This window comes from Lissotriton vulgaris, chromosome 7 (genome assembly GCF_964263255.1).
Source record: "Lissotriton vulgaris chromosome 7, aLisVul1.2, whole genome shotgun sequence".
NCBI classification, from domain to species: domain Eukaryota; kingdom Metazoa; phylum Chordata; class Amphibia; order Caudata; family Salamandridae; genus Lissotriton; species Lissotriton vulgaris.
This window is the reverse complement of record NC_141695.1, coordinates 1,030,918,424-1,030,943,628: the sequence shown is the minus strand read 5'-3', so window position 1 is coordinate 1,030,943,628 and position 25,205 is coordinate 1,030,918,424. Positions and strand designations below refer to the sequence as shown.

The following is a 25,205-nucleotide window of genomic DNA, read 5'->3' as shown; positions in this document are numbered from 1 at the left end:
GTGGTAAGTGAAGGTGTGTATTGTAGACTATGTTGCTGCCTTGCATATGTCCTCTAGTGGTATATTTCCTAAGAAAGCAATAGAGGCTCCTAGTTTGCGAGTTGAGTGCGCTCTAGGAGGAACCGTTAGTGTATGTTTAGCTTTTTGATAGCATATTTGTATACACTTTACAATCCATCAGGCAATTCCTCCTTTAGAGATGGGATTGCCCTTGTGTGGGGGAGAGAAAGATACAAATAGTTGTTTTGTCTTTCTGAAGGATTTAGTCCTGCCTGTGTAGTATAACAGAGCTCTTCTAACATCTAAAGTGTGTAAAGCCCTTACTGCAACCGAGTCCGGGTTTTGGAAAAACACTGGTAGCTTTACTGATTGGTTAAGGTGAAAAGGAGTAATAACTTTTGGCAGGAAGTTTGGATTGGGCCTAAGAACCACTTTGTTAGGATATATCTGAAAAAATGGTTCTTGTATTATGAACGCTGGTATTTCACTAACTCTTCTGAGGGAGGTGACGGCAACAAGGAAAGCAGGTTTCCATTTTAGGAAGTGCAATTCACACTTGTGTAAAGGCTCGAAAGGGGGTCCCATAAGTCTTGTAAGGACCACGTTTAGGTTCCATACTGGAGCAGGTGGTAACCTAGGTGGGATTATTAGTTTTAATCCTTCCATAAATGCTTTGATTGCAGGTACTCTAAAGAGATATAGATGTTGCCTATTCTGTAAATAGGCTGCAATTGCTGCCAGATGCAGGCGAATGGAAGAATAAGCCAAATTGGACCTTTGTAGGTGTAGAAGGTAGCAAATAATATTTTGGATGGAAACATCCAGTGGATCAATGTGATTATTGTTACAATATATTGCAAATCTTTTCCACTTAGCGGCATAACATGCTCTGGTAGTGGGTCTTCTAGCTTCTTTATGTTCATACAGTCTGGTGGTAGGTTTAAGTAGCCAAACTAAGACTTCAGGAGCCAGATTGCCAAATTCAGTTGGCTTGGTTATGGGCGTCTTATTTCTCCATGGTTCTGTTTTAACAGGGAGGCCGTGAGCCGTAATTTTTGATGTGGAACCAGTGAGAGATCTAGTAGTGTGGTGAACCACGGCTGACGTGCCCATGTGGGAGCTACTAGTATTAGTTTGAGAGACTGTTGTCGGAGTTTGCGCACTACTAGTGGAATGAGTGGGAGAGGTGGAAAAGCGTACGCAAATCTGCCTGACCAGTTCATCCATATCGCATTCCCCTCCGACCGTGGGTGTGGGAACCTGGCGGCGAAGGTCGTGGGTGGCAAACAGATCTATCTGTGGATGCCCCCACATTTGGAAGAATGGTTGAAGAACTTGTGGATGTATCTCCCATTCGTGAATCTGTTGTGACTTACGATTCAACAGATCTGCTATCGGATTGTGAATTCCTTGAAGGTGTTCTACTGTCAGGTGTATATTTTGAGGAATGGCCCATCTCCAAATGTTCTGTGCAAGCTGGGACAGTTGCAGAGAGTGTCCCCACCCCTGTTTTAGTATGTAATACATGGCTGACATGGTCAGTCCGGATTAAGACAGCTTTGTTTTGTACTTGTACTTGAAACGTTTTGATTGCTAGGAAAATTGCTAGCAGCTCTAGATGGTTGATATGGAACTGTTTTGTTGGTTGTTCCATTGGCCTTGTGTGATATACTGTAAGAGATGGGCTTCCCATCCTGTGAGGGATGCGTCTGTCGGCAGCACTATCTGTGGAACAGGTTCTAGGAACGGCCGTCTCTTTGTCAAGTTTTTGGTGTTCCACCATTGCAGAGAGAGATATGTACGGCTGTCTACCAACACCAGGTCTGTGAGCTGACCTTGAGCCTGATTCCACTAATGTGCTAGACATTCTTGTAATGGGCGCATTTGCAGTCTTGCATGCGGTACTATGAAGATGCAAGACGCCATCATGCCTATCAGACTCATGAACACTCTGGCTTGGAGAGACTGCTGGTGTTGAAAAATGGAGACTAAGGTCTGAATGCTTTGTATCCTGGCTGGACTGGGATACCCTAGAGCTGTAGATGTGTCTATGGTAGCTCCTAGTTACTGATGAACGTGCGAAGGCTCCAGGTGCGACTCGGAGTAGTTTATTGTAAACCCTAAGTCGTGCAATGTCTGAATTGTTTGTTTTGTGTGTTGGACACACTGGTTGAACGATTTTGCTTTTATGAGCCAATCGTCGAGGTAAGGGAAGACATGTATCTGTTGTCTTCTGAGATGTGCTGCTACTACTGCTAAGTACTTTGTGAACACTCGTGGTGCTGTTGTGACCCCGAATGGAAGGACTTTGAACTGATAGTACTGTCCTTGTATGACAAACCTTAGATACTTCCTGTGAGCAGGATGTATAGGAACATGAAAATAGGCGTCCTTTAGGTCTAGTGTTGAAAGAAAATCTCCCTGTTGTAGTAGTGGGAGTACTTGTTGTAGAGTGATCATGTGAAAATTATCTGATTGTATGTAATGGTTGAGGGGCCTGAGGTCGAGAATTGGTCTTAGTGTCCCGTCCTTCTTCGGAATTAGGAAGTACAGGGAGTAAACTCCTGTTCCCCGTTCCTCTAAAGGAACTACTTGAATAGCAACCTTTTGTAGTAGTGCTAGAACTTCCTGTTGAAGCAGAGTCATATGTTCTGTGGACATTGGACGCTGCCTGGGTGGTATGTTTGGGGGGGTTGCTGTGAGTTCTAGGCAGTAGCCATGTTGGAAAATCTATCTTACCCACCTGTCTATTGTGATGGAATTCCAGACAGGTAGGAACTGTGATAATCTGCCCCCCACAGGAGTGGAATGCTGTAGGGGAAGCAGAGGGAAGTCACTGTTTGGGAGTGGAAGAGGAGTGGTTGTTGTTATTACCTCTACCTCTTCCCTTGTTATTATTGCCTCTGTACCCTCCTCTAAAGTAGCCTTTGTTAGAAGAGGTCTGTGTGTGCGTTTTAAAAGATGATGTATCTGTGCTGGTTTGCTTAGAGCCTCCTCTATAAAAGGAGCGGCAAAAAGAACTTCTAGTCTGTGTGGATTGTAATGCACCCATAGACTTAGCTGTGTCTGTGTCTTTTTTCATCTTTTCTAGTGTGTTGTCTACTTCCGGCCCGAACAATTGGTTTTGATTGAAGGGCTGGTTCAAGATGGTAGTCTGTACCTCTGTTTTAAAACCTGAAATGCATAACCACGCATGTCGTCTGAGTATAACACTAGTATTGACTGCTCTGGATGCTGTGTCAGCTACATCTAGTGCACATTTAATTGAGGCATTGGTTATTAATTTGCCTTCTTGTAAGAGCTCTGCTGCCTGATCTTTGTATTGATCTGGGAGGTGCTCCATTGGTTTTCCTAATTGGTCGTAGTGAGCCCTGTCAAAACGTGAGAGTAGGGCTTGTGTATTTGCTATGCTCCATTTGTTTGTTGGCTGCGCAGCAATCCGTTTCTCTGACGCATCAATAACTTTAGATTCTTTGTCAGCACCAGAAGTTTGGGAATTGGCTCTTTTCAGTGCATTAGACACTACTAAAGAATCTAGTGGCAGATGTCCCTTAATATAGACCGGATCAGATGGTGCTGGTCTATACTTCTTTTCTATTCTTGGATTTAATACCCTACATCGTACCGGGTCTTTAATCACATGCGTGCGGCGGTTATTTTTGCGCTGTGCGGCTTTTTTCTAAAAGCCGCGTTACATGACGAGCTCAGCTCTTCATCCGCACACGACCACCGTGGCTGATGACGAGCTGAGCTAGTCATCAGCAGCGAAGGGGTTAAATATTTCTGGAGCATGTTTAATGACTCCTTTGATCATGGGTAGTATTTGCGTAGACCTTTGTGACTGCTCAAATGTATCCAGTAAAAAATCCTCATCAATGGCATCACAGTGCATTGAGACCCCATGGTAAAGGGCAGCTATATTTAATAGATGATTAAACCCAATACTATCTTCTGGAGGGGAAGGTTTTGTTGGGTAGTACTGAGGATCAGGAATGCCAGGCACATTGTGTGGTGGGAAACTATATATATCATCATCTTTAGGATATTCTGGATCGACATCTTCATCTAAAGGATATGCATGTGGCTCTGGTACGTCATTCCCCCCACCTAGATCATACTCTTCATCAGTGTGGTGTGATGATGCAGGAGATTGAAAAGGAGAAACTGTAGGTTCAATGTAAGGAGGGATAGGAGAGGAAGATGGTGAAGGAGAGGAAGGGTGCATTGGAGAAGTTACACAATCCTTTTTGGCAGGAACCACAGGTAGAAGTTGTGTGTCTGCTGGTCTCTTCTTGTAAGGAATTGCTTCCACATGTACAGTTTTTGGATTGATATGGACTTCTTTGTTTAAGATCTGGTCTAAACAGTTCTTCCTCCTCTAAGATCTTCTTCGGCGTCGATTTTTTCAGTGTCAATAGGTGTTTTGTGTTTTTTGCTGTAGGGGGCGTTAGAGTCCTGTGGCAAATTTTTCGGTTCCGAAGGTGTTTTCGGCTTGGTAGGCTTGTTAGAGGGTTTAGGTGTCTCTGTATCAGGCCTTGGAGTCTTTGGTACCGAGGTTGGAGATTTTGGAGTGGAGACAGGTCTCGTTGGCCCTGCGGCGCCGGACTCTGGCTTTCCATCTTTATTTTTTGAACCGGAAGGTTTCGGAGTCGAAGCTTTCGCATCCAGTATGGTCTTCGGCTTCGGCACCGATGCATCTTTTGGTTTAGGTGCCGAAGGATCCTTGTCTTTGGGCACCGAAGGGCGTTTTGGCTTCGGTGTCGAAGGATGTATGTGCATCGGTGCCAATGGAGGAGGTGGAATTGGCACATGTGGTTTCGTCGGTGCCGAGGCACCGGAAGGCGTAGTCTTTTTCCTCTGAGCCGAGCCCGAAGGCGGGGGGGGGGATATTTCGGTCTCGACTGGTCCCCATGGGCGGAGTGCTGACCGTTGCCTTTGGCTTGGGCAGTTTATGTTGTGCAGGGGCAAGAGTACTCGCGGGTTGCTGAGATGGAATCGAGTCGTCTGAGTCCTCTGCCCCGATATGATCTGGAGATCAGGAGAGTCTTCCTCGGCGACGAGTGGATCCTCGTTCTCGGAGACATCCTCTTCGACCATCTCCTCCTCCTCGGTGCTGATGCTGATCTCCTCATCTCGTATCGACGTGCCCTCCGATGCCGAATGGTCTTCTTCGATCGGAAGGATGCACAAGCTGTGCAGGTCGACTCGTAGTGTTTCGGCGAGAGACAGAGGTTGCAGACCTCGTGATGGTGGCTATGAGGGAATTTTGCTCGACATACCGGGCATCTCTTGAATGGAGTTCTGTCCATGAGGCGTAGGCCGAACAGCGCCAATAGGCCCAACGGCCCGCGTCGACACACCGGAATGTAGCTGGTGATGTCGAAAAGTCTATTCGATGTAGAAAATGTTTGTATAAAGTTTCACGCTTCGAAGTTGCTGAAAAAGTCTTTTCTAGCCGGAGCGGAAAACTTTCATCCGAACCCAGTGGCGGTAAAAAACCATCTGAGGATGGAGTCGATGACCATGCGCAGTATTGTCCAAGGGAGGAGTCACCTATCTCGTGACTACAAAGACTTCTTCCAAGAAGGCAACAACCTGCAATCATCCGAGCCCAACAACAGGTGACGATCTATTGCAAAAATGTACTATCTGCAGCTCATATGCCTCGAATACATATTTACAAACTTTGCAGTCTACTACCCCTGACGGCACCCCTGATGGCAGAGTGCCAACTGGGGTGGGTTGAATTGCGTGCAGACACTCTGAATAAACTGTTTGTATTTTATCTGGGAGTATAGTTGAATGTTCTGGGTGATTCATTGTGTAGGAGTGTCTAGTATAAAATGTCTAGGGTAAGGATTAGTACAGCGTAATAAAGTCATCGCAGGGTGGTTGGTTGTATCATGATGTACACTATTGCATGATTTTTCATGCAAGACAAATTATCCAGGAACTATTATCTTACATGTCATTGATGGTATAATTGGTAAAATGATAAAGTTTTTGAAAAAAAGTACAAAATAAAATATAGTTTATAGTACTATACAACAATTAAATACAAATTATAAAGGTAAAGTGTACCTCTTGACGTCCACCTGAACATGCAAGCGACAGTGGAGTATCTTTTGTCCGTTCTGACTGCGCTTCTATATCGCCACCTTTATCTAAAAGGATTTCCACTACTCCAACATGTCCAGCAGTAGCAGCCAAAATAAGTGGCGTAAAACCTAATACAAAAGGTTATTGACAATTACTTGCATGCTCTCAAAACCCTTGTGTCAACAAGAAAGCAATATTATACAATTGACACAGGTTCTTCAAGTGAGGGAAGAATATCAAATAATGACATACTTCTTTTCAAGAAGAAATCTAAGCACCAAAACATTTTCTTTATTCTCTTATGGAAACTGTAAACAAAGACATGCTTATATAGTTCTCTGGTACACAATTGTTTTAGCTACCAACAACTAACACCACCTAAAAGCACATCATTAAACAACACATACTCAAAGAAAAAATACATACTATATTCATGGTCATCTACACATTAGTGTTAATGGTAAAGTCATATGTAATGTGATCAATCAAGATTGTTTATACGACTGCCTCTGTCACATGAAGGGGAAGGTCATAAGCATTGCATGATGTGATACAGTGGACTCACAACCTTAGCACGATTGGTAAGTACACACATAAAACTAGATAGTAATTTTCAGACTGAACTAAATAAGGTTTTCAATTACATTCTTTGTGTTAGAAATACAACAAACGATTGTGCAATTACACCGACAACTGTTGTGAGGTTATATGCCCAAACACAAACACTTCAATTTTACATTATACATAAACGTACAGGTGCACAACACAAACTCAAGCAATATATTAAATTCTAGCTGCAATAATCACAGGAGTAGAGTTCCTTAGTTTTGATTTCTTTTTATTCCAAATCATGGTGGAAAAGATTGTACAGCCGACGCGTTTCGTCCCACTTGGGACTTCTTCAGGGCTGTATTAAACACAAACATATAGATATACTATTAAAAACATGACCAATGCTCAGCCGAGCATTTAAAACAGACATCCAATGATCAACTTCGGCAAACATAGATTCATCCAAAAATACATTCAAGAGCTAGATACAAAAATAGGGCAGGAGCCGAAATTTACATTTGAGAAGGCGTTTCATATTGTTCAATCATTATATTTTGAACTCAGGACAATTTGTCTACTATTTACAATATTTCATGTATTCCTTGAGTCTAATACAGGTAACATTGTTGAGAAAAAAAGAAGGGAGGAATGATTCAATATTAGCCAAGCCTATTAGTTGAGGATAAGAGAGAGAGGGAGAAAAAAAGCAGAAGAAAGTAAGATGTGATTGATAGAGGCATGTGCCATTGGAAAGCTGAAAAACTAATGTATATTATATTGTGCATGTCATTGATTGATGGTATGAACTGCATAATAATTGCAGATCAGAGAAATAAAAACATCAAGAGGGCAAATATGATTTAAAAAAATAGGGAACCTTTTTATTTTAGGAAAATAGGGAACCTTTTTATTTTAGGACTTTAATGGATTCACAGTGTTTATCCATGGTATTTTCTCCAAAGTCCAGACCATCATCCAATATCAAGAGTAAACGTGCCTACCTACCGGTTTCTAATTCAAGTAGTCGTACGACTCTGATCTGCAATTATTATGCAGTTCATACCATCAATCATCATCAAAAATTTTACCTGTATTAGACTCGAGGAATACATGAAATATTGTAAATAGTAGACAAATTGTCCTGAGTTCAAAATATAATGATTGAACAATATGAAATGCCTTCTCAAATGTAAATTTCGGCTCCTGCCCTATTTTTGTATCTAGCTCTTGAATGTATTTTTGGATGAATTTATGTTAAACAATGTCATGCCAATGTTGATCATTGGATGTCTGTTTTAAATGCTCGGCTGATCATTGGTCATGTTTTTAATTGCATGTCTATATGTTTGTGTTTAATACATCCCTGAAGAAGTCCCAAGTGGGACGCAACGCGTCGGCTGTACAATCTTTTCCACCACGCTTTGACATACAAAAGAAATCAAAACTAAGGAACTCTACTCCTGTGATTATTGCAGCTAGAATGTAATATATTGCTTGAGTTTGTGTTGTGCACCTATGCATTTATGTATATTGTTAAAATTCTCTTTTGAACTAGCATTGTGATGGCGGGTGCCAATCAGTGTGCACACAAGTCCCTAATTTAATAGAAAGGGAATGTGATAATAAAGAGTTATTTAGGTTAGGTGCTGTGTTCAGGAAGGTTCCACTGTCTCACTTGTTTCAAGTTACTTCAATTTTACATGTTCACATTTAACGTTGACATCTTTTCAAATGGTGAATTAACACACATTTGCATGCGTGCCCATATTAGATAGTGTACTCAGAAAAGATTTTCTGACAATTGCATTTCCTCGTAGGTACATTATCACACCTTAGAACATTCTGTCCAAGGACTGGATATACTGCGCAAATTAGCTTTGTTGTCTGTTCGGCGACAGCTCTGGGTGGGTAAAATTAACAGGACATCTGGACCAGTATTTAGGCACAGTACGAACTGGTCCAGTTTTATAATATGAACTGCACCAAGCCTTTGTTAAAACAGAGGAGCATTTCGATGATTTTTGCCATCGCTCCATGACTATATTCTAGCCCAGCTGAACATCATCACTATCCTGAGAGAGACAGCGGCTAGCTCTACACCAAGACAGGCTAACAGATGACCCACGCACACAGGTATTTGGGGAGTTAGATCACTCCAAGGTATTCTGGCAGACCCGGACACATTATGCTTTCTAGCAGTAGGTAGCATTATGCAGGAGTACAAATATATGTATTCATATAATCAATGTGTACAATTGTTGAATTGTTTATCTTTTTCACTATTCTCAAAATGCTGGTTACTATGCTCTGCTTTATTCTACTAATTACTGCAGCACACATTTTGCACAAGAATCCAATTGCTTCAATAAATGTTTGGAATGCCACATTGTGCATTTCTTGGATCTCCCTTTGGGCATGCCCGAGTTAACAATGAAAGGGTAGATCTGTTCCATGATTTCCTTGGGGGAATCAGGGTGTTCATGTTCTGAGGTTGCATTCACCATACAGTACCTTGTATGGTTAAGTGTCCAGATGGCGCACTGTGACCTTGCCAAGAACTAGGTCAAAATATTCGGATGGTATGAGTGGACTCAGTCCCCCATATTTTTGCACAATTATGTTAAGCAAATGTACAGTCTTACTGAATTAGTAGGAACAGTATGTACAACACAACTTGACATTTTGTAATATAGTGATAGTGCTGTAACAAAACACTAGGAGTGGAAAGAGTGAATATTCTGAGACCAAAAGAGCAAGTTACTTATCTTTGGTAATGCTCTTTCTGGTAGAGACTATCTAATTGCAGATTCCACACCTTCTGACTGTTCCCCAAGCATCAGACGGTATACAGATTTTTTTTTTAGTAATACCTCTGTGCGCTGGTAGGTGGCGTTGTGTGGATCCTCACTCATGCCATTCCAGTCCAAAATGATGAGCACAACCTATATAGATAGCCTCCACTCCTGCGTGCAGTAGCTTTCGAAGTTATCTGCGCCCTCAGATGCAAAGCCCCAATAGGAAATTGGTTGTGATCAGTATGCATATTCCCAGACTTGGGATATTATTAATGGATAGAGCTGAAATCTCGGAAAGGGGAGGATCGGTGAGGAATATACAGTTAGATGGCGTCACTACCGAACGCAAGTAACTTTTTCTTCTGATAGAGACATCCAACTACAGATTCTTCACCTTCTGAATAGATACAAAAGTAATACCTATTTGAAGGAATTTCTGTAAATAGACAAACCAGTAAGTCCTGGTAGGACTGAAAAAGTGAATGGACCCTCTCAGAAAACTAGGCCATCCCGACAGTACTGCTACGTGAACGTATGGAGGGACACACACACAGCTGCCTGGCAGATCTCTAGGACAGGATCTCTATGTGCCAACACAGTGGTAGCAGCTTTGGCCATGGTGAAATGGGCCTGCACTCCCTCCTGAATGCTGCTTCTTGGACAATGTACATCAGATCTTAATGCAGAGCACGATCTGACAGGATCGAGTGGATTGTCCACCTGGACATTATCTCTGGTTCGATCGATGTAAAAACCCCGGGCTCTTTTGGGATCCAAATGATGGAGTCTCTCATCCCCCATAGAGGGGAGAAGGGGAGCATAGAACGCCAGTAGGGTGATGATTAGGCCTACGTGGAATGGCATCACAATTTTTGGATGGAACGATGCTCGCATCAGCAGAACCAGGTTGTTTGGGAAGAAAGTAGTGTGCGGTGGGTTGACAGAGCTTGAAGCTCGCTTACCCCTCCCTGCTGATATTCTTGCTATGAGGTACGCTGTCTTCAGAGTTTGAGCCGCAGGGAACAGTAGAAATCAAATATGTGAGCACCAAGTGAAAAAGTAAGGAGAGGGAGGAAACAGGTGCTATAAACCTATCACCAAACTGGCCACACACAGGTGATGTGAATAAGGAGGACTAGTACAGAACCATAAAAAGGAAGAAAGATCCAAAAGGTACCCTTTAACTGCCTTGCCAGGCGAGGAACAAAAAACATCAAAACGTCAGATAACTTTGCCTGGGGAGTCTTTATTTGCTGCATGCCATACCAAGCCACAAATCTGTCCCAACAACAGTTGTATATAGTTCTTGTTGAGGGATACCTGGCTGCCAAGACGACATTAATCATCTCTGCAGGAAGGTCGAAGGTGTTCAGCTGTCACTCAATTTCCAAGCATGCAGGTGGAGATTTCAAAGGACATGCGTGCAGAACCCTGCCCCATTGCTGCAACAGCAGGTCGTCCTGGAGGGGCATTCTGATCAGACAGCAAATGCTCACACCTAGGATCTCTCGAGTCATACTCTCCATGTCAATCCTGGGACGCTAGGATGATTTGGGCCCGGTCGGTTCTGATGATATTCAGTACTCAGGGAAAAAGACCTATCGGCGAGAAGGTATACAGGTCTCATGAGTTTCACCATAGGTAGTACGCATCTCTTAGCGAGATATGCCTTGGAAAATACAAAACAGCTGACAAGTCGCATTCTTGGTGCTGACGAATAGGTAGCACCAAGGTTCGTCCACCCTGAATTAAAAAATCCTACCAGGTGGTTCTCCATCAGGAATATTCCATTGCCATTTCAAGAGGCACATTGCCTCCTGGTAGGGCAGGGAGAAGGGTCTGCCACTGACCCAATTGCAGTCCAGTACCCACCACTACAAATCTTTTGCAATCTGCATATTTTTCAAAATCTGGATGTGGCCAGAGAGGTACTTTTACTCTTGTGCTCACTGAGACTTCAGATCCACTGCAGAACTCATCGTGGGCCACCTTGCATGCTTGACCAGCAGATACATCAATAAATCAGGAGTTTGTGAAGCGTGACTACTCACCCGTAAGGGTCTCAAGGCGCTGGGGTGGGGGAGGGAGGAGGGGAGTGTGCAGGTTCCAGTCCATCAAGGAGGGGGTCTGTCAAAGAGCCAGGTTATCAGGTTTCTTGCGAAGATGGAGAGCGATGTCTGTCTGAGGTGGAGCGGAAGGGCATTCCAGGCAGCTACCCGAGCTGGTCTTTCTGGTGCGGGGGACCACTGCGTAGGAGAGATGGGCTGATCGTAGGGTCCTTTGGGGTGTGTGGAATTTGAGTCGGCTGTTAAGGTATGCTGGACCTGTGTGCGTGGGTGAGCATCTTGAAGGTGACTCTAGCCTCGATAGGGAGCCAGTGGAGCGTGTGCAGGTGCTGGGAGATGTGGCAGCGTCTTGGCAGGTTAAAGACCAGTCTTGCAGCGGCGTTCTGGATGTTCTGTAGCTTGCGGTGAGAATTTTATTTATTCCGGCGTAGAGTGTGTTGCCGTAGTAGAGTCTGCTGGTGACAAGGGCATGAGTGACTGTTTCTGTGTTTGAGGGGGATCCATTTGAATGTCTTGTGTAGGAGGCCGAGGGTGTGGAAGCTGGAGGACCAGACCGAGTTGATGTGGCGGTCCATTTTGAGCTCGGAGTCCAGATGATTCCCAGGTTGCGTGCGTGGTGGGTGGGGGGTGGGGGTGGGTGGGCTTCCGAGGGCAGTGGACCACCAGGTGTACATGAGGCCAGCAATCCCAGCTGCCTCGGAGTATACTTCAATGAAATCCAAGACAGAGGCAAAAGATCAGGGTCAGAGCCTGAATGGCCTGATCTTTCCTTTCCAGGGGAAAGGCATGAAACAGAACAGTGTCTACAATGGCTCCGATGAAGGAGAGCGTCTGAGCAAATTTGGCATGTTGATATTGAACTCAATGATGACAGGAGGTTCTCCATATTCTGGAGGAGGAGGATCATGCTTAGGGCACACCCGCCTTCAAAAACCAGTTGTCGAGGTGGGGGAATACTGGAACACCTAACCTCCAAAGGTGTGCTGCTACCACCGCGATCACTTTCATGCACACTATGGGTACGCTGATAAGACCAAAAGGTAGAAAAACAAACTGAAAATGCTCCTGCTCCACCATGAACTGCAAGTAGTGATGAGGGGCCTTTGGGACGGGGATATGGAAATCACTCCTGCAAAACCACCGCCACATCCAGTCTCCTGGGTGGAAAAGAGACCTGGGCCAGGGTGAGCATTCTGAATTTGTCGTTCTGGAGAAAGACCTTGAGAGGGCACAAGTCTATTATAGGACAAAGGTCTCCATCCTTCTTTGGCACAAGAACATAACTGGAATAATCACTGCACGCTTTTGACATAGGTATTCTCTCTCGATAGCTCCTTTGGCCAAAAGTGTCTCACTTCCTGCCGTAAGATGGTCCTCTGTCTGTCGGTTCAGGGGAAGAGCCAGCGAAGTGGCTATGAGGGGTACGGTGCATCCCTTCCAGAAAATCTGCAGGACCCACCTGTTACGGCCTGCCAATGAAGGAAGAACTGTTGGATCCTGCCTACAAACAGGTAGCAGAGCTTTACTAAGAGCATGCTAAAGGGGTTTGGCTGGTGGGGCCTTGCAGGGGCATGGGTGTTTAAATGGGGGGGGTGGGGGGACATGGAGAAAGGCTGACTGTCTCGCTGACCCCGTCCTCTGTTGGTATCACGGCCTGTTCACAAAACTGCTGGGCACCTTGCGGAGGCTGAAGTAGTCACTGGTATGGAAAAGTGGTAGAAGGGCTGATGTGGCTGGCGAGGTGGCGCAGATAGGCCCAGGGATAGTGCTGTGGCTGTGCTCGCTTCAAATGGCTCCAGAACAGAATCTACAGTGTTTCCTAAGAGGAGAGCCCTGTCAAAAAAGTAATGTCCATAAGGGAAGACTGCCGCCAAACATGGCAACGAATGGTGCAGGAAAGGGTCCCTTTTGACATGGTCACCCCAACTTTTTGCCTAGTTAATTATGCGATTTCAACTGAAACTGCACTGGGTTCCTGCTACCCAGGTCACCAGTGCCAAAGCACTTTCCCAAAACTGTACAATTGTTCCCCAAGTCCTTAGTAAATGGAACCTAGGGCCTGGGGTACTAAAGAGAGTCCCTAAGGGCTGCAGCACAAATTGGGCCACCCTAAGGGACCCTTCACCAAGTGTAGGAAGCTGGCTCTGTATATACTAACCCAAAGTAAGGTATAGTGTGCACTGAGTCCAGTGGAACCCCAAAGGTAGGCAGAGATAAATGTAGATAGAGCGTAAGGTGCTATTTGTGGTAGTGTGGTCGAGCAGTAAGGCTTTATCAGAGGGTAGTGTTAAGCATTTGTTGTACACACTCAGGTAAGAAATGATGTCACACACTCAAAGACTGAACTCAGACCGATTTGTTTGTATCAAAGATATTATGCAAGTGCCTACTTCCATCTGCTCTTGCTCCGGTACATCGATGCCTTCCTGGAAGATGTTATCCGGTATTGATGTGGATGATAGAGCCACGCTTCTTCGAGCTCTCCAATCTCTGATGGTTTTCTTGGACCGGAAAGAGGCACAAGCCGGACAGTCTTTGGCCTCGTGTTCAGGTGAAAGGCAGAGGTTACACACCTCATGCAGATAAGCATGTGGAAACTTGGCTCCACATTGAGGACATTTCTTGAATGGAGTCTTTTCCATGAGCCACGAAGGCCTGATGGCGCTGCTAGGCCCGAAGGCCTGCCTCGACGACTGGAACTGAAGTAAAAGTTTGTGAAGATGCCCATCGAAAGGGAAACTCGATCGAGACAATACCGAAGAATTGGATGAGGATTGCGTGTCGAAAGTTAACTCGGTACCGATACCGAACTGGAATGCATGGAACATATCCAAGCCCGATGGCGGAAAAAAACAATCTTAAGATGGAGTTGATGCCCATGCGCACTGTTGTCCAAAGGAGGAGTCACCTATCTCGGGACTTCCAAAGACTTTTCCAAGACAATAACACAAACATCCGGGCCAACACCAGATGGCGCTCTATGCGTATTGTGTGATCTGCAGCTCATATGCCTCGAACATATTATTTAAGTATTTTATTTCTAGAACCAAGCCAAGCCTGGTGCAGGTAAGTGAAATAATACTTTGCAAGTTTTGATGCAGTGAATTACAGTTGAATGCAGGTTCAAATGCAGTTGGTTGATTACTGTGCAAGTTACTTATTGGATTACTTTTTAAGTTACTTTTGCTAATCAGTATGATATGCCTAGATATTACATTGAGACATTTCCTAGTCAAAAGTTAAGTAGAAGCAGTTTCTTACCTGTAACTCCAGTTCTGTAATAGGGGTATCTCTGTGAAAGTCATAATCTGTGAATAGTCCCGCCCATGTGCATGGACCCCGGAGCAATCAAAATAGTCTCTTAAGTTGTCCTCTTGGGGGCGTGGCTACGGCGCGAAGCGGAATGGCTGACCTGTGAGGGAGCTCCGCTCGCCGGAACCTTATACCGGACTAATACCATCCTGAACTGCGCTGAACGCCGTCGCTGAGCACGGTGGAGGATCCCAGGGGGTCAGCGACATCAATTGTGGCGGTGCAGTGCGAGTGAGCACCGAGCTATCGCCCTGAATATTGCGACGCTACTGCCTGCGAGACCCCAGACAAAATGGCGGCAGTGTGCCCGGAGTGATGAGCGGGCCCGGGCGGCTCCTTTGCATATCGTGGAGGAATTAGCGGCTGGAGCGGGGAGACGGAGGGCGACTTCTACGATGCGCCTCTAGCCCCCGATGTTGCTGGCAGTGACCGGTAATGCAGCGAGGTGCCGTTCAAGCGGTCGAGTGGTGCCCCACCCGGAGCCTTAGTATAGACGCAGAACGACTCCTGCCCTGGGCTTTGGGCAGCAACGAGGCGACGATCCAGGAGCCGCAAGCCGTTTCCTGGAAACAGCGGAGCAGAGGACTGAGAGCGGAGTATCGAGAGACCGGCGCCGGTGAGTGAAGCGCTGGTAGAGGCCGGGCTCGCGGGGCTGAGCGGGGTGAGGCTGGCAGGGTATACTGTGAGCCCTAGGTGGCGGTGCCCTCTGGGCCTTGCTTGGCGGGGCCCCTGCGGGGAGGTGGCCTGGACGGCGCTGCTTGTGGCGCCTTGCTGGATGCTGTGCTGACTGCGGGGCAGGTGGGGCTCTGACTGCGGGCCATAACGCTACCCCCCTAGGACGGTAGAGGACAGGGGAGAGCAGGTGGCTGTGGAACGAGTTCTGCGGGTGCCGCGGGTGGCCAGCGTGGTGCCTTGGATGTCTACCGGAGGTGCTCGCGGTGGAGGACCGCAGAAAAGAGGGGGCGTCCTGCTGAGCTGCACCGTATAGACCAGGGGCTTCGGACAGCGGTGCAAGCGGCGATAAACAGCGCTGGATGGCATAAGAGACTACTGCGTGGGTGACGACGACGTGAGACCCAGTGTGGATATCTGAGTGGGGCGCCTTTACTACTTTCTACTCCACGGTCTGTTGAGCTTTGAAGACTGCGGCGCAGTACCATGGACAAGTCCGAACCCAAGCCGGCCAAGTTGGCCTTCGCGGCTCAGCGACAGTCACGGGCGGGAGAGAGCTTGAGAGCCCAGAGCGCGACCAGAAGGACATCCTCTACGCCTGAGGATACGGAGGATGACAACCGCACCATACTCCTGGAACTTCGCGTGGGGATGAAGTCCATTGACAGTAAAATAGACGCCCTGGCGACTGGACTGGACGTTGTAAAGAAAAAGGTGGAGAAACATGAACGCAGGCTGGATGTGTTGGAGAATCGAGTGTCCGATGGACATGATGCGCAGGCCGAGAATCGCACGCAGCTTCTTTAAAATGTAAATACTTTTGGAGGTGATTAGCACGAAAAATGAAGATTTAGAGGCGCTTTCTCGGTGCAACAATGTGCGAATTCTTAGCCTATCGGAGACTACGCCTATATCCCAGATGGAATAGTTCATAGACTGTATGCTGCGCAAGCTTTTTGGGACTGCTCTGTCCAGTGTGATGATAGTGGAGAGGGCGCACAAGTCGCTGGGGCCTAGGCCTAAACCGGGGGCGCCGACGCGACCAATTATCGCCAGATTACTTAATTATGCTGATAGGGATTCTATCCTCCGGGAGGCAAGGGCAAAAGAACCGGTGGTGTACAAGGGCGAAACCCTGTCATTCTTTCCTGACTACACCCCGACAGTCCAAGCTGCACGGAGGGAATCTGTCCCGGTAAAGAAGTTGCTGAGGGAGGCCACGGTGCCCTATGCTATGCTATACCCTGCAAAGCTGAAATTTACACATGAAGAGCAGTCTCATTTTTTCACAGACGCAAAATCTGCATTAAAGTTCACAAAACATATCGGCAAAACAAAGCCTCGGAAGCAACTCGCAGAGGACGAGCAGGCGGAATCAGGACTGGATGTCACAGACTGATAGACCGACTACTGCTTTGTTTTGATCTTGATTGCTGTTGCACTGTTGTGCCTTTCTTCGAAATGGGCGGAACACTGTGGTCTTGAATGGTGTATGGAGTCGGGGTGGGCGTGTACTGTTGAGATGATAGCTGCTCCCCTTGGGGCTCCTGATGATGCGATGGGAGGATCCTGCATTGCTTGTCTGATTAGGATTCAGCGATTGTACGGTGGAAATAGTTTCAGCGGCCACACTTCGGTGTGTGTATACTCTGCTGTGATTCTTCCCCCAGAGGGTATTACCCATATGGTTGGAGAAAGGTGGGTGGTGAGGGGGTGATGGTCTCAACCTAATTGGGAGGTTGGAGTGGGTGGGGGGTTGAGGGTGGCGGGGATTTTGTATTTTCTGTTTGTTTGCAGTTTTTTGTGTGTGGAGGTCAATCACAAGTGCGACATGAAACATTCGATGTGCTTAATATTGGAGTTGTTCTTTAGTGACTGTCATGTCTCCCGAGGGGACTATCGCTCAAGAGCTGCTATGTTTACCCTATTGAATGTTAATGGCTACTGACTATGCCCTATTGACTTGGAATGTTCGGGGCCTCAATTCCCCCAAGAAAGGGCGCCAGGTGCTCGCATATTTTAATAGACATGGAATACAGGTTGCACTGTTGCAAGAGACGCACCTCGCTCCAAATGCGTCCTGTGGGGTGCTTGACAGATGGGCGGGCTATCGACTGGCTGCCTCGTATTCCTCCTATGCACGAGGTGTGCTGATCTTATTAAACGGGGGTGGAGTTTCAGACGTTGCATTCATATGCAGATGATTAGGGGAGATGCGCTGTGGTGTGCGGGAAGCTGAGTGGCAAATTGGTTGTCATTGTCAATATGTATGGCCCCATAGTGGACGATCTGGCATGCGTGGCGCGTGTTTGTGAGCGGTTGAGGGAATGGCCTGATGCCCCATTTATTTGGGGGGGGGGGGGGGGGATCTGAATACATATTTGAATGCACAATTGGATAAATCGAACCCTGAGACGCACCGAACCCCAAGAGTAGCTGCGAATGAATTGAGAGCTATGGAAGAATTTGGGTTGTGTGATGTATGGCGGCAACGCAATCCAGGAAGACAAGAAGGTACGCATGCTACGCCCATGCATGGGAGTTGGTCACGACTGGATTATTGGTTGATAGGTGATGAGCTTATGGAATGGGTTGCTGAGGTGGCGCCTCTTGCCCGCACGCTGTCGGATCATAACCCGGTACGCCTGCTGTTGAAAATTCCGACTGGAGTCAGACGTCCTTTTACATGGCGAATGCGCGCTGAGGCGCTTTTAGATCCTGTGTATGATAAAACTGTACATGATGCAATCAAACAATATTTCACAAACAATAAGGGCACGGTTGATCAAGCTGCCACGCTGTGTGAGGCCTTCAAGGTCACCATTAGAGGGGTATGTATTGGAACAGCTGCGGGGATACTCCGTGACATACAGTCACGTTTGCAAAGAATTGAGGAGGAACTCTAGGATCTGGAGAGGGATTATGCTATCCGTCCCGAGTTATCCACGTTGGGACGAATACAGGAAAGAGTATGACTCGCAGGCGGAAGCGGAGATAAAATATATATCTCGCAGATCTGTAGCTAGGAGATACGGGGAGGCAGGCAGGCCGGGTCGGACGCTGGTGTTCAAGATAAAGGAGAGATTGGAGCAGACACATGTAGATAGAATAGTGGATGACGAAGGTGGTGAGCATTACACTCCAGTGGCTATAAAGGAACAATTTTGTATCTTTTACAAGGATTTGTACAGCACGCGAGGTCCGCTACCGGCGGAAGAATGCGATATGTATTTGGACGACATAGCATGTGCTTGGTTGTCAGATGTGCAGCGTCGATATCCTTGTCTTCCAATTGATGAACAGGACGTCAAGTCGGCTATCGCAGCGTTGGCTAATGGCAAGGCGCCGGGCCTGGATGGGCTGCCAGTGGAATTTCTGATCTCATTGCACTGCATCTGCTAGAGGTATATGCTGAGGCGTACGACGCAGGAGTGCTCCCCCCATCCATGAGAGAGGCACTCATAGTTACTTTACTCAAGAGAGATAAGCCCCCGGAGCGCTGTGTTTCTTACCGTCCATTATTACTGATCAATATTGATGCCAAGATCCTAGCGAAAATTATAGCAACTAAGGTACAGCCCTTGATGCAGGGTCTGATTCTTTTGGATCAATCCGGATTTGTGCCTCAACGATCCACTTCGCATAACTTGCGCACACTATTCTCTATGTTCCATGTGTTAGATCCACAATTAGAGGCGGCGGCAGTGTTACTGGATGCTGCCAAAGCGTTTGATTCGGTCGAATGGCAGTATATGCATGGGGTCTTGCGGCGTATGTGGTTCCCTCTCCAGATTCTTCAGTGGATAGCTATGCTGTACACGGCGCCGACGGCACGGGTGAGAGTTGGTGGGCTGACGTTTGCCGCGATGTGTATTGAACGTGGAACTCGACAGGGTTGCCCCCTATCACCCCTGCTATTTGCGATCATTCTTGAACCACTGGCCTGCGTCATTCGGCAGCGACATAGAGAATCTGCCTTGAATTTTAACTGCCGGCCGGTCTCGATTTCACTCTACACGGATGATATGTTCTTGTTTGTGCGTGAACCGTCGCGATATCTGGCGCAGTTATTGCGGGAGTATGTACGGTTTGGCCGCATATCTGGGCTGCACATTAACTGGGAGAAGTCGTTTATAATACCGCTGATGACTGGGACTACATGTCTGGATTTGGAGTTTCCACTGGTCTGGTCAGCAGACCCGGTGAAATATCTGGGAGTGTGGGTGCATCGGGATCCGGCAGTGGTGATTCGGGAAAATATGGCAGGGCATGTTCAAAATTAGAAAGTGTGGTCGAAACCTGGTTGCAACTACCTTTGTCATTGGCGGATCGTCTCGCACTCATTAAGATGGTGGTATTACCCTGCTTCCTTTACTTGCTCGTGTGTGCCCATAGTGCTTAATTTGTCTTTCTTTAAAACGCTCCGAGGCCACTTGCTTCGACTGGTGTGGGGAGGAAAGGAGGCGAGAGTACAGTGATCGGTGCTTACACAGGGGTATGAGTAGGGTGGCTTCGTGGCGCTGGATTTCTATGCATATTATTTGAGCGCACAGGCTCAATACCTGTACTATTGGTATAGGCCTCATGCTTTCACGCCGCACGTTGCGGTGGAAGAGGGGGATGCGGATCCGATTCCTCTGCATAGTGTGGTCACTCATCACTCGAGGGGTACCCCAAAGTCAGAGATCAACGCGGTGGATGTTACGGTGTCGGCCTGGCAGCGGATAGGGAAACTGGCACAAAAGTTACCGTTGTATGCGCCGGACTTGCGCCTAGAGTATCAAGCACAATTGTCAGTCACACACGAGGCCCCGTCTCTGAGGGTGCTGAGGGAGGCAGGCATTTCCCATATGCTAGACGTGTTCCCCAATGTCAAGTTTATCAGACAGGATGACCTGAGTCATATTGTGAATCAGTCGCTGCTCTTCCAATTCGCGATACATCGCTTGCGACGTGCGGCCCGAGAACATTACACTGCCATTCCGGACGAGCCCCCTGCAATGATGTCTTTACAAACTGTCCTCACCGTGCCGAATAACAAAAGATTAATCTCCAAACTTTATAGACTTATTAAAGATGAAATGGTGCTGGGCGAGGATAAGAGCTGGGCCAAGTGGAATGCATTCCTGACTGTTGACATATCTGAAGATAACTGGAGGTTTATATGTGGGCTGACTGGCAGGCTATGTATGAATGGAAATCTTAAGATCATACATTTTAAGTATGTGCATCAGGTGTACTGCACCCCAGCACGATTGTATAGATATGGGTTGCGTGACACGGCGAGGTTTGACAGGTGCGGTCAAGATAATGCAGACTTTTTACATATAGCGTGGAACTGCCAGACGGTGGCTGCTTTTTGGACTGCTGTGATGTGTACTTTGCGCGAGATGGTCGCCGCAGATCTTCTTTGTACGCCGCTAGTATGTCTACTCTGCTGTGTGCCACATGTTAAGGGGGCGAAAGGCATGTTTGTGCGTCTGGCGCTGCGTTATGGCTATTCGGAGGGTGGTAGTTACGTGGGGGAGAGGCAAACAACCTATCCTTAAAGCTTGGCTTACCGACTTAATGTATTGTCGGGATAGCCTCAAAGTCTATGCGGAGGAGGTGCCCCCATCGACGAGGCCGAGGAATATATGGGAGCCTCTGAGGCTGTATCTGCTTGCACATACTGAGGAGGACATTGGTTGAAGTACTGGCGAGAAGCGAGCTGCACGATGGGATGGTTGTGGCTGGAGAGTCCACTGATGGGAGCAGCGTGATTGTCACAAGAACACGGGGTATACAGACTGGCACTGTGGTTACGCTCTGTGCATGACAAAGCATTGTGATTGAGGATGTTCTTTCCTTATGATTTCATGTTATCATTTATTTTCCTTTTTTGTTGCATTGGGGGTTTTCTTTATCATTGTTTGTTGTGGGTCTGGCATCTGTTTTGCATTTGCTCTTGATTGTTCTCATATTGATGGATGTGTGTCTTGGTGCAGACAAAGACGACATGACACACATCCTATTGTGCCATGTCCTCTACCACTGCAAGTGATACTTGTAAGTAACCCCAAAGCAGGGTGCTTAGTACTACATGTGAGAGCAAACCTACATGAGCAAATATGCCCCAGTGCTGGTCAGTTCTATTACAGTCAGTGCAGGTGACCAGGGAAGCAATTTTAAAACACCGACCCCACCCATTCAGATCCCCTTTTGCACCTGGACACGTGGGAAAAGTAGCTAGTCATATAGGCATGCCACCTCCTGGCTAGTACCACCCCCTAAGGTGGGCACGATTTTCCAGAAGTAGCCATCTTTGTGATGGCGTACTTGGGAATTCTGGGACAGGGTTATGCCCACCTGCCACGGGAAGTGGTTATACAGGGGGCATAATGAATCCAAGGGTCATTAGCCCACTGGCTACTACCGTACACTCCCCTAATGGCCCTTAATTTAGCATTTAGGGAGGTCCTTGGCACCAGATCCTGACAACCTACGAAGGAAGAAGACACGAAGAGCTGCAGAAGGCTGAAGAGAGCGCCTGACTTTACCCCAGCCCTGCTGTCCTGTCTGCCCTCTCTGCCAAAGAGGACTCATCTTGCAGATGTGTACCTCCAAAACCGGAGAGGACTGGTGCTTTTCAACAAATACAGAGACCTCCCAAAGAACAGCGGAACTGTTCCATGCATCCTTCAAGACTACAACAGAAAGAGTCAGAGGCCTCCGGAACTGCAAATACCCAACACCCAAAGCCACCACTGCACCGGTCGTCTCTGGCCAGAGTTGAAATGGGCACCTGGTGCCAACAAGGTTCCCCAGAGCTGAAATCTATCGTGGTCTCTCCCCTCATGGACTTCTAGACCTCGCATGCAGCCTCTGCATGCAGGTCCTCTCGACAGAGACTGCTCCAGGTAAGAAAAACCAGACGCCTAACACCTCTGCATCGGTCACCCCCAGGCCGTGGAGAAGAGGACCCCAGGTGTTCCTACACCCCCCCAAGCGTCGGAGGCCTTGAATTCCCCTATCAGTTCACCCCAACTGGCTTCCTAGATAGAACTTTCAGTATCTTTTTACAGAGATCGATTCCCATTAAAACCTATCTGGCTCCTGACACTGTTTTGCACCCTGCACCTGGCCACCCCTGTGCTGCTGGTGGTGTACTGTTGGTTCTGCCTTGGACCTTGCAAATCACTCAATTTAACTCCTGGAGATTGGTGCTGTAAGTCTATGTATTGTATAAATTTGCAGAACTTGGTCTTCCGTCTAAAGGATAACATTGCAGAACTCAAAAATTGCACTGCATCCACTTTCGGAACTGAAAATAATTTATATTTGAAAACATATTTACCTGAAATATTTTTCTCTAATGCCTAAACAAAGATTTTTGCTATTTGTATAAATTGGTGTGGCTCTCCTTTAGGCATGTTGTTGTTTATTAATCATTGTGTGTAGTTGCAAATATCTTGTACTCCTATTTGTTAAATCTAAGGCTGCTCGATTACACTAATCCTAAGAGAGCACTTTGGGATTCCATAACAAGCCCCTGTTCACTCATAAGGAAAACCCTATACTCTATACAATATACAAGGTATATCAACTTCTTGATTTATCACATAAAGAGCCAGCTTCCTACAAATGGCAGAACTGGTGCCAGATGCGCCCCTTATGGAATCATCTGTATCCATTTAACAACGTATTCTTAATGTGGCTGCGTTGCAACTGCCCTTTATAACTTGGGTTAGGAACGGTTTGAGGTCTTCTAGGACCATCTGGGAGCACTTCAGCCACCGAATCCTAAACAACTTAGGTATAGCAGCCCAGCAGGCCACTGGCATTGATAGACCTGATGATCAAACGGGCGAAAGAAAATACCCTCTTCTCTAAGGCCTCCACTGTTTTGGACTCCCTATAGGGGGTGGTGGTCAACAGCCAGAAAGGTAATTGGAGTAGTCCAACTGGTAAGACTCCTGCACCACTAAGCTCTCATAAGAGGGGTGGTGAAACAAAAATGCACGGTCGCCCCGGAGCAGGTCAGTGGTGTCTCGCAATTTGACTATTTATTGGGAGTCCAGGAGTGTCAGTGTGCGCCTTGATAAAAGGTAGTAGGGGCTAAGTAGAAGTTTGACCCAGCTGGAGCACTTCGGGAAAGACATTGGTTTTGCCCTCTAAAGTGGGGAGCTAGAGATGGATTGCTTCAGCCCCCTCCGCATGACCACCGCAAAAGAAGCACCCTCTTCAGTGGCAGGACCCTGGGGGCACGAGGAGGCCAGATCCAAGACATGTGTTCAGGCCACTGGCCAATCCTCTTCACTACCAATTATCTTCATGGTAGGGTTAGCCAGTTTCCTCACCTGCATCATAATGATTGTCGGAATCCATACAAAATAAGGAGTGCAATATATGGGATCTTCATTGCACAGGTGGGAAGGCAAGCAGTGGAGGTTGTGGTTTGATGGAAACATAGCGCAGCCAAGGTCGTAGTGACGCCAACTTGGAGACCGAGCCAAATGGGTCACCTCACCTGAATCCGCATCAATGTACGGGGCACCAGCATAGAGGCAGAGTCGGTACAGGAGGCCCAGAGGTGGATTTGGAGAGTCCGACTGGCGCTGAACGTAAACCCAAAAGCAGTATCCCAGATGCAAGTCTTGCAACTCCTTGAGGACTAAAGGCATGCCAGAGGGAGTCAGAAGGGATCCAAAGAGTCAGAGCAAGACCTAACGGAACTCTTGGATCTGCCTCAGTGTCGCACATGGTCCCAGAAACGTGGGTGGTGCCAGGAAAAGTTGCATGGTTGAATTTTAAGTTTACAAATTTCGGGAGCGAGATAGACTGGTATGGTGACACCCTTGCACCTTCTCTGGAGCACAAGATCAGCTGAAAGAGATAGAGTAATGCTTAGATGTGTAATGATTTTTTTCTTCAACTTACCCGAAGATTTAGAGTGAGACAATAATTCACCTCAGGATTGACTCCTTCAACTTTGGCTTTGGAACAGGACCGAGAAAGAAATCGACCTTTGGACCGATCTCAACATTGAGACTTGCGGCTCTTGGCAGCGAGAGCCTTGCAGTCCTAAATCCCCTTTGGCTTCATCAACACATAGTTACTACAGGCCTTAGAGACATGACTTCACCAGAGGAAAAACTGATAAGAATCAGTCACAGACATCTGCTTGAAACAGTTCTTACAGGGTAAAAACTGGTCATCTTGGGAGGTTACATTTCCCTTTCACACTGCAAAATTTGGAGGTAAAGAAGGTCTCAAAAAGACAAAAGGGAGCTTCGGATCCGTGTCTGGTGGCACAGAAATAAGAGGACAGGCATCAGCCCAGTGGAGTTGCGTCTATATAGGCTGCACCAGTGATTTCCGAAGCGGAATGGTATCAGTACAGAGCCAGGAAGCGCTCCTAATGGTGTGCAGAGGTACTGCTGAAAAAAATTTCTGGATCCAGGCAGACAAATGTTGGCTAATAAAAAGTTGAGACCTCTGCCGTTAGAAGTCTTTATCAGAATAGTTATTATGCCTGCATGCGAATAAAGCAAAATAAAAGTAGTAATAGAGTTTAGAGGTATTTCTGTACAACAGAAGATAAAAAAAGGAACTGGAATGATTTAAACAAAGGAGTTTTCATTTAATATGCACACAGTACGCGTTAGAAGTGTTTGCACAAAAGGTATAAGCAACAGTTTTAAAAAAAAGTTATAGAAAGGAAGAGCAT

At 46.8% G+C, this 25,205-nt stretch overlaps 1 protein-coding gene across 3 annotated transcripts in view; it reads right to left on the bottom strand.

Moving 5' to 3' along the window:
- The window catches only part of ANKHD1 (ankyrin repeat and KH domain containing 1), a 1,478,908-nt gene that overhangs the window by 1,002,094 nt on the left and 451,609 nt on the right, over positions 1-25,205 (bottom strand). For all 3 annotated transcript variants that reach the window (XM_086931463.1, XM_086931465.1, XM_086931464.1), the window contains exon 18: positions 6,082-6,227. In XM_086931463.1, coding sequence (XP_086787589.1) covers positions 6,082-6,227 — 146 coding nt within the window. The remainder of the gene's footprint in view (positions 1-6,081; positions 6,228-25,205) is intronic.